Here is an 8,958-nt window from a genome sequence, read left to right on the forward strand (position 1 = left end):
ACAGAACAATATATTTATCGAAAATGGGCCCATTAACAAATGTGGGTAGCTGATTAACGTGAGACATTTTTATAACCGAATAGAAACTCCTCATTGTCCCTTTAACACAAATATTCCGCTTACTTCTGCTTTAACTTTTCATCAGAAAAAAAATCTAATCACTTGGTTTGATTTTTCAGCAGCTTTCACCCATATCCTGCTGTCTTCATCATTGATAGTGGTGCAAAAAATACTCCACAGATGAAATTGTGACTGATTCTTGCAGGAACCGACAAAGAATTATTCTTAGTGTTCACTCAAAGCAAATGGGAAACTGAGTGGAGCTTGTTATAAAACTTTTACCATTCTGCCCTCTACAAGGAGGCTCAAATGTAGGCCTAATTTTACATCAGTGATTGTATTTGTATTTGTGTAATCAAATTCTGCGCAGAAATTTGGACAGTGCCACAGAGGTCATTGCTAGGATAGATCTCTGTCAACATGGGACTCAAACCCACAACCTTCAGATAGAGTCAAATATTGTACAGACAGAGCTCATCATACAGACACTTGATCATCTCAATGTCAATGAGTTTTCATGTGCCTTGGAGTTAATATAGGCTACAGTACAAGCAGCCTATATGGTCAAAGTAATGGAGTTTTAGTTCAACATGCTTCCTACTCATGGAGTTAGACCAAGTATTTTAAGTAAGTTCACCAAGTATTTTCCACATCAAACAGCTGTGTTGATTCTTGCTGGAGTCAGTCCCAGCAGGTCCACGTGTCTGCAGTTCCCTCTGTGTCCACGGGGGACGCTGCTGGATTCACCTCTGTGAACTTTGTTCCAGTAGTAAACGGGCGTGTTTTCTCTCATTTGGGTTTCTCCTGAGGAAGTGAGGACATGGACTGAAGTTTGACAGGTGAGGTGAGTCCAGTCGGTGCAGCTTGGTTTCAAAGTCGCTCGTATTGCAGACAACTAAAATGAAATAATGCGGCTTTTATTGCATCGGTTCTAGTCGTATTATTGGACGGCTCTCTCATAGTTTGGTTATTCATGGATTTGTTTATGTTGGCAGGAGCGCGAGTGGTTGGATCGTCTCTGTTCTGTGCTCTGTGTTAGTGTGTTAGTGCACTGTGACCTGTGGAGGCTTCACTCAAGATTAGATCAACTGCAGTGGTTTATTTACATTAGTTTTGCTCCCTTTGTCATTGTGTCTGTGTTGACCTTCAAAGGCTGACAGATATAGCCTTACACCGGGAGGATCGATGTTTGTTTGTATTGACAGTAGTGCAAGCAAAGCATATCTTTGCACTACATCAAGGAATACACTTCATCTGAGCTGCACTCCTATAGGCTACCTCAGGGAATAAGGTGGAAGATGGAGGACTTCTGGTCACTGGCTCTCTGGGCTCTGAGGGTCTGGCTGTACCTCATCGTCTGTCTCATCATGATCCCAGCCATGTTTGGCTTCTCTCTGGGCATCTCTGAGACCTACATGACCATCCTGGTCAAAACCTTAGAGGTAACTTAGTGTCATTCACATGAATTATTCTCACAGTTTTCTTCCCAACTAAATAATCATCTGTTCTGTTGGTTTGTGGATGTCTAATTTCTGTCCTCCTCTATCTACAGTGGGCCACCCTGAAGATACAGAAAGCAAGCGCAGATGAAGCACTGAAAGCCTCTGCATCCAATGGTGAGTAGATAGATAGATAGATAGATAGATAGATAGATAGATAGATAGATAGATAGATAGATAGATAGATAGATAGATAGATAGATAGATAGGAATGATCTTGTCATATCCTTTATTGTGTAATATGTGAAATACAGGGCTTGTTGAGCTGTATGTAATACCGGATTTCACAAGACACTTAACTACACATCTGGGCATGTTGCAATGATAACGCAAGGTTTTAAAAGAGTATTTGATTCTCAAAAATGCTAACAGGATAACCATGACCTCACAGAGAGGGTTTTTTATTTTATATCCAGCTTCAGGTTTTATCCCTCTGCTGTCTCTGTATAGCGCCAGGTTTTCAGGTTAGTATGAGAAGTTTTTATTGGAGGCCACAAGGTGAAGTTGCTCTGCAAACGCTGCCTATCTCACAAGACGCAATTACACAACGCTTTATCAGCCACTAAGGTGGAGCACATCAAAATGTAAGTCGTGTTAGCAAAATGTGGCCTCTGCAAAGTTCAGCTTATGTCAGTGTTACATTCCTAAATGTGGAGGACGAATACAAGAAGGGAAAGTGCTTCGTAGCAGAGATAAGAGGGGCTGCGTTCAAAAAATTTTGACTGAATATTGAATGCAGCGTTTGTTACCCCAGGTTTTGGACTTTGCCCACTAAGTTATCAGATAATATAAGCTTAAGTGTTCTGACTGAGACCTGTTGGGTGGACATTGTAAGATTGCAGGTGTTGCAGCCTACATTACTTAATACTGATCTCTGGATGCTTAGCTCATTGTGCTGTTGTGACGTATTTCAGGTCAAAGGTTAGATAAGTCATTAGCCTTTGTCTGTTCTTGGAAAGTTTCTGCTAAAAAACACTCATGAAATATACCATCTGATCTCTGACAGATTTACAGGTTTTTTGTACCAAACTCAAATTAAAGCTTTATTGGCACCTTTTTCAAGAACAACACTAGGATTTATAATCATACATGTATACTTTAATATTATATCTACTTTATATGCCTTTATATGTCTGTACACATACACTATGACACTGAATGAACTTTGCTTTATCCTCTGGTGACTCAAAGCATTTTGTCTTCTAACCAGATTGTTTTGTAGATAATGATTCTTATCAGATCCAGTTGGAATCTGTTACTGAGTGTGTGTGTGTGTGCCTGTGCCTGTGTCCGTAGCAAGTCTCATCCAGAGGGAAGATGGCTCTATGGAGAAAGAGTTAGAGGAACTTAGACGCAGCCGGCCCAAACCACCAGTGGGTGGTGATTTCACGCTGAGTGACTGTTTTTATTTCTCACGGAAAGGAATTGAGAGCATTGTAGAGGATGAGGTATGTTACAATTTGTTATGTTAATGGTAATAAGTGATTTTGTGAAGTGATCTTAGTTTCATTGTTTTCTTGCTTGTTTAATTTAAGGTGACTCAGCGGTTTTCCTCGGAGGAGCTGGTGTCCTGGAACTTACTCACACGCACCAACAACGATTTCCAGTACATCAGTCTCAGATTGACACTGCTTTACGGCTTCGGCATCATTGTGAGATACTGCATCCTCGCTCCGCTCAGGTAACCCAGCTGACTGTAACATTAAATAGGGTTATGGTCAGTTAGCGACATTAGTTACAGTACATATGAGGCCTGAGATTAAAACACACTGAGTAATGCAAGGCATGGAAGATCTAGGAAGTAGTTAATGTCATGAAAATATCATAAAAATACAAAAATGTAATTTGCAATTGAATTTTTTTTTACACCAAAAACTGTGAATTTGGCTCTGCCTATAAAGTAAACTGTAATAACCCAACACCAAACCATGCATCTAGTATTTCTTAGTAGTTGTGTTTCCATTGTTTTTGTTTAAAAAGTGAAAACTGAGCGCGTTCCTCTCTCCAGGATATTACTGGCCTGCATTGGCTTGAGCTGGCTCGTAATAGGAACATCTACAGTTGGATTACTTCCAAATTCAAGGTGATCAGAAGAAAATATAACTTATCCAAAAAATAATCACTCTGTGCACCTCATGTTTGTTTGTTGTTTTCATGCTGACACCACCGTGCTTGTGCTCATGTCGCTCTTCAGAATCAAGTCTTGGCTGAGTGAATGGGTCCATGTCATGTGCTACAGAATCTGTGCTCGAGGACTCTCCGCTACTATCTGCTATCACAACAGGTGACCCCACTCACCAAGAACTTAAATAACAGCAACCAGGAAAAGCTTCATCTCCTGATTTTTTTTACTTTTATGTAACTTCTCCCACCGCAGGGAAAATAAACCCCAGAAAGGAGGAATCTGTGTCGCCAATCACACCTCTCCTATTGACATTGTGATCCTCTGCAATGACGGATGTTATGCTATGGTATACAAGATGCTTTTTTAAAAATCATATTATTTGAATATTATGTAACAGGTCAGAGTTCACCCAGTATCATGATATCAAATGTGTTGTCAGGTGGGTCAGGTGCACGGGGGCCTGATGGGAGTTGTTCAGAGAGCCATGGTGAGGTCCTGTCCTCACGTCTGGTTTGAGAGAGCAGAGATGAAAGATCGCCACCTAGTGACCAAAAGGTTGGTTTTGTCTTTACTCTAACCTCAGTACATCTTTTCATGCTTGTCATTGCACGTCTCTCTCGCCTGTGTTTTCTCCCCTGGCACTAAGAGAGCTTGGCGTTTTCCTGGCAAGAAAGCTCTCCTAGAGTTTCTGTAGCTCCAAACAAGAACGGATATGTTTTGGAAACTTGCTACTGCACAGTGACTCACACATCTCACATCTTCTTACCAAAACAGATGTTCCAAATGTTTGATGAATTGTCCTGAATGTGAAAAAAAAGACACTTCAAAGGTGAAGGAAATGTTTCCATTACCTCTCTGTGTTGCTTCCAGGTTGAAAGATCATGTGAATGACAAGACGAAGCTTCCCATATTAATATTCCCAGAGGGTAAGTTGTTATCCACACCTCTCTGATGTTTGTCTTGGTATCATCAAAGATAAGAGTCATCGAGCGCTGTTATTTTAGCTCAGTTTGACCACTGAGCGGTGACGAATGAGCTGCCACTTCATGTGGGTTTGGACAAAGCTCACACGACTCAGTCCCCTTTAATCTCCCAGTGTGTGGTTTTTACAGGAACCTGTGTCAACAACACGTCCGTCATGATGTTTAAAAAGGGAAGTTTTGAAATTGGATCGACCATATATCCAGTAGCCATTAAGGTACAGCCATCCCTATTTCTCTTTAAGGTCTTTTTCCAGCATGTGACTCATGTATTACTGTTCCTCACTGCTTTTTTATACATGTTTGATTTTTTTTTACTCTTTAGTATGACCCAAAGTTTGGAGATGCTTTCTGGAACAGTTCCAAGTACAGCATGGTCAATTACCTGCTGAGGATGATGACCAGCTGGGCTCTTGTCTGTAATGTGTGGTACCTGCCGGCCATGCACCAGCAGGTGTGTATGTGACATGTGACATGTGCTGAAGCGCGTGAGCACGTGCATGCATAAGCCCACGTGTACAGTACAGCCCACGGGGGCCACCCCTCCACAAAGTTGACACAGTCAGAGACACATGTCTCACCGAGATTGTTTTTTTTTTTTTTTTTCTTAATTGTCAGGAGGGGGAGGATGCTGTCCAGTTTGCCAACCGAGTGAAGTCAGCCATCGCTCACCAGGGAGGACTGGTGGATCTGCAGTGGTAAGACCTCTACTCTTTGATTGGGTCATTCTTATAAGCGGTTGAGAGAACTTAGATTTTGAGTTTCCAACAGAAGGCTGATGTTTTAAAACCACAGATGAGTCCGTGTTGCAATATCAGACATGCAAATCATCAAAAAAGTTGTTTTTTAATATACTCTATATATACAGTATGTGACCTGATCCAGCAAAATGAGTCACAGTGACCCAAATTTCAAATTGGTATCAATGTAAAGAGACTAAAATACGCTTTAAAATTTGACTCACCCTAGTCAAAGTCATACATTGGATGGTTTTCAAGATATGGCCATTTGAATTATGGTCTTCCACTCTCGTTTTCCGATTGAAAACCTGAGAAAATTGCGTTTAAACAATATGGAACGTCTCTGGTTTAAAGGCCAGCGGACTCTGGCGTCTGCTCCTGTACCACATGATTACACACACCCTACTACGGTCCCTTGTTGTCATTTAGGCACCATGACCCTTGGGAAGCAGAGAATCTAACAATTCACATGCTGTTTACAGCTCGTCTCTATCATAAACGGTTCAGAAGTTATTTAATGTTGTGCTCGTCTAGAGGGTTAAAAGTTGCAAGTCAACTTTAATTGTCATTTACGTGCCTTTGAAACTTTGGGAGATCGTTTCTGAATGTCATTTCTTTGAAATTAGCAAAAAAAAAAAAAGTTTTGGATTTTTTATTGGTTTTCCACATTATCAGCCGAATGCTGTGACTTCCGACTCATTTCGCCAGAGCGGGTCACATATATATAAATGTAAAATATCAACATCGATGATATAGTCTATTATTGGCACATGGTTTGCATGATCAGCACCACTCTCAGCTTGTCCCTGTCTACACCTGGCTGCTTCTGTCTGCAGGGACGGAGGCCTGAAGAGGGCGAAGGTGAAGGACACGTTCAAAGAGCAGCAGCAGAAGATGTACAGCAGCATGGTGGTGGGAGACGACAGCAGCAGCAACAGTGACTGAGATCCACCCGACCCAACCGGGTTCACCAGACAAAAACCCTTTGTCCAACTTTGTGGAGGATTTACACTGAAAACAGGCCCCACTCTCCTCCAGCCTGTTCCTGATATATCACCGACAGCACTGCCAGGTGGACTTAAATGAGCACTGTGAAAAACGTTGGTACAGCTAAAACGAGGAGAATCTCGGTGATTAACAGAAAACCCAAGTGCAATATTGACCTTTATGAGAAACAGAGTAACTGTGAAAAGGGAAAAGCTCTTTGTTTTTATTGCTGCTTTAAGATATCTACTGCTGGGATTGAATATTAATGCTGAGAATATGCCTTGAATGAAATGTGTGATCGCAGACAAGCTGCCGGGCAGACAAACTGGATTCTTTGAATGTCTCTATCCTCACAGTCAGCTGTCGATGTGTTTTTTAAAATAAATCTTAGTTTATAAACTGAATTCCCAAGATGTGATTTTTCCAGAGCAAAATGAACCTAGACACCTTGATACACTGTACAATGTTATTAAGTGTAACATACAAAAAAAGCAACTTAATCATAATTAAGTTCATCGTTATTCAAGCATTTAAATATGGGTTTCATGTATTCAAAGACTCCCATTGGTAGACATCACATAGCTTATTTTTTCATACTTCAAAAACAGAAACTGCTTTGAGGGTTTGAGGCTTTGGCATTCAGTACATGACGATGTTGTGTGTAAGAGCCCAGTTCATTTTAATGTCCACTCGATCGAGACGTGACGTCCTCAAAGGAGAGCACACAGTCGAGACTTTTTGGATTTCTCTGCACTGGATGGTCTTCCTGAGCCGGCGTCGTCATCACTCATTCCAGTTGCCGCCGGCGCCGGAGCTCCTTCATTGACTTCTTGAAACAAATTCAACAAGAATGATAATAAGATTGACTCACTGTAACTGTGTGAACATGTCAACACAATCCTGATATTTCTTTTTTTTCTTTTGAATGGTCAGTGATCTCACCTTCATATTCAGTCATCTCTGCTTGATCCTTTGGCTCTGTGTTGTCCTGCGCATCCTGTTGTAACAAAACAAACACACAAATGACAAATTGTCATCGGCAGCTTCCAATCCATGAGTGTTGACTTGATGACAATACATACCCGTGCCGCGTTAAGTCTGATTAACTTGCTCTTTTGTTCCTGATATCTGCAAATATCATGAAAAGTGAGAAGACGTTCAGCTGTGACTCATTTATTTACAGCACCAAATGTGTCACAGCTTTTTTTCCCTAAAATGTGACTTCCTGCCTCTTCCCGGCCAGGAGAAACAAATGGTAGAGTGAAATATTTACGAGCCAGATTAGTGGCCTCACATCTGTGTGTCCCCTCTTTTGCACAGTTCACATGACAAACAGGTTGCTGTTGATTCAATCAGGCCCTGAAGGAAGCTGCTTTTATCTCTCAGCAATAAAACCCAATAAAGCTGCTCAGTCACAAATCATCCACAGTTTTACTCCAGTGAAAACAAATGTCCTCTCCATTCAGAGTCCCACGATATGATATGATTTTAAGTTGAACTGGTTAGTTAGTTTTTTATCATTAGCTATTGCATGGGCTTTGGTTGCTGAGTGCATCTCCTGGACAAGATCAACCTGCACTGCTATTGCCTGTCTGCTCATCAAGCAAAAATAGTGAAGTCATATAACCATTTCAAACAAAAACAAATGAAACAAATCGATAATCTTTCACTAAGTAAATACAGTGATCAATACCAACCGTTGCAGATAGGAGTCTGCCATCTTGTTGCCAGGTCTGGGTGGCTTCTTCCCTCCAGTCGGTGTCTTTGTCGCGTTTGCGTCCACTTGAACATTCCCCCTGCCTGGAGCTCCAGATGCTGCAGGCGTTTCCATCTCTGTCAGCTGAACCACAGATTTCAGAGATCAGGATTTAAACTCACACTCATATGGATGCAACTTGTTCTTCTGCTGCTGCTGCAAACCTGCTGAGAGAGGAGCCTTGCCTCGCAGACGTCCACACACTCCTTGTCTTTCTGTTCACCGGCTGTTTTCTGGGTGAGCAGGGAAATGTGGCTGTGGAGTTTATGGGGATATTTGTTGTTGTATCCGTGGCAACAGTGTCCCCAAAAGAATGGAACAGCAGTGAGGCCTCTGAATGAATGTGATGGATCCACCATCTACTTTACTTTACTCGTATGTTACTTCACTCACTTTACTTTACTTTACTTTACTTTACTTTATTTTACTTTACTTTACTTTACTTTACTTTACTTTACTCACTTTACTTTACTTTACTTTACTTTACTTTACTTTGATGTAAACATTTTAAAAGCAATTTTTCATTGTAAGCAGGCTAGACAAGCTGTCTTGACAGTCATCATTATTATTATGGTTAATATTACATAATAAATGGCAGGATTTTCATATTATTCTAAACATTTATTTGCTGACCTTTTAAGTGTGCAATGTTCAGGTATATCTTTTAGGATTAAAGCAATCATCAGAGAAGCTTCTGAGGAGCCAACACTTTATTCTCATAGCATACAAACAAATAAGTCAGAACTGCAGCATTTGTATAACCATTGAATGAATCATATATTCCACAATTATCCCAGCAGACATTGATATT

General features: G+C 40.9%; 2 protein-coding genes across 3 annotated transcripts; one reads left to right on the forward strand and one right to left on the reverse strand.

Annotated features, from left to right (window-relative positions):
- Positions 1–857: 857 nt before the first annotated feature.
- agpat9l (1-acylglycerol-3-phosphate O-acyltransferase 9, like) lies at positions 858–6,795 on the forward strand. 2 transcript variants are annotated; one of them, XM_085786084.1, is made up of 14 exons: positions 858–904; positions 1,302–1,502; positions 1,613–1,676; positions 2,856–3,007; positions 3,095–3,240; positions 3,568–3,642; positions 3,754–3,843; positions 3,937–4,030; positions 4,124–4,239; positions 4,555–4,610; positions 4,797–4,882; positions 4,990–5,118; positions 5,283–5,362; positions 6,241–6,795. In XM_085786084.1, exons 2-14 carry the CDS (start codon positions 1,359–1,361, stop codon positions 6,347–6,349), a joined length of 1,341 nt encoding a protein of 446 aa, XP_085642210.1. In that variant the 5' UTR covers positions 858–904; positions 1,302–1,358; the 3' UTR covers positions 6,350–6,795. The 2 variants fall into 2 exon arrangements, with proteins under 2 accessions (XP_085642210.1, XP_085642211.1); XM_085786085.1 differs by having other exon boundaries at positions 858–899.
- A 237-nt stretch (positions 6,796–7,032) lies between these two features.
- On the reverse strand, positions 7,033–8,445 carry LOC146981112 (uncharacterized). Its single transcript, XM_085786087.1, has 5 exons — positions 8,312–8,445; positions 8,089–8,231; positions 7,474–7,519; positions 7,334–7,388; positions 7,033–7,220 (listed from the first exon to the last, which is right to left on the reverse strand). The coding sequence occupies exons 2-5, from the start codon at positions 8,220–8,222 to the stop codon at positions 7,102–7,104; spliced, it is 354 nt and encodes a 117-aa protein (XP_085642213.1). The 5' UTR covers positions 8,223–8,231; positions 8,312–8,445; the 3' UTR covers positions 7,033–7,101.
- Positions 8,446–8,958: the final 513 nt, after the last annotated feature.

The sequence above is a fragment of the Trachurus japonicus genome, chromosome 9 (genome assembly GCF_045865225.1).
Source record: "Trachurus japonicus isolate A0001 chromosome 9, Traja_1.0".
Taxonomy (NCBI): Eukaryota; Metazoa; Chordata; class Actinopteri; order Carangiformes; family Carangidae; genus Trachurus; species Trachurus japonicus.

Excerpts from the sequence above, each read along its gene's own strand:
- agpat9l (XM_085786084.1), top strand. The coding sequence starts at position 1,359 with ATGGAGGACTTCTGGTCACTGGCTCTCTGGGCTCTGAGGGTCTGGCTG. Across the intron at positions 3,844-3,936 it reads ACTATCTGCTATCACAACAG|GGAAAATAAACCCCAGAAAG; the intron begins GTGACCCCACTC and ends CTCCCACCGCAG. Across the intron at positions 4,031-4,123 it reads ATGACGGATGTTATGCTATG|GTGGGTCAGGTGCACGGGGG; the intron begins GTATACAAGATG and ends ATGTGTTGTCAG.
- LOC146981112 (XM_085786087.1), bottom strand. The coding sequence starts at position 8,222 with ATGGAAACGCCTGCAGCATCTGGAGCTCCAGGCAGGGGGAATGTTCAA. Across the intron at positions 7,520-8,088 it reads GCAGACTCCTATCTGCAACG|ATATCAGGAACAAAAGAGCA; the intron begins GTTGGTATTGAT and ends TGATATTTGCAG. Across the intron at positions 7,389-7,473 it reads TCAGACTTAACGCGGCACGG|GATGCGCAGGACAACACAGA; the intron begins GTATGTATTGTC and ends TTGTTACAACAG.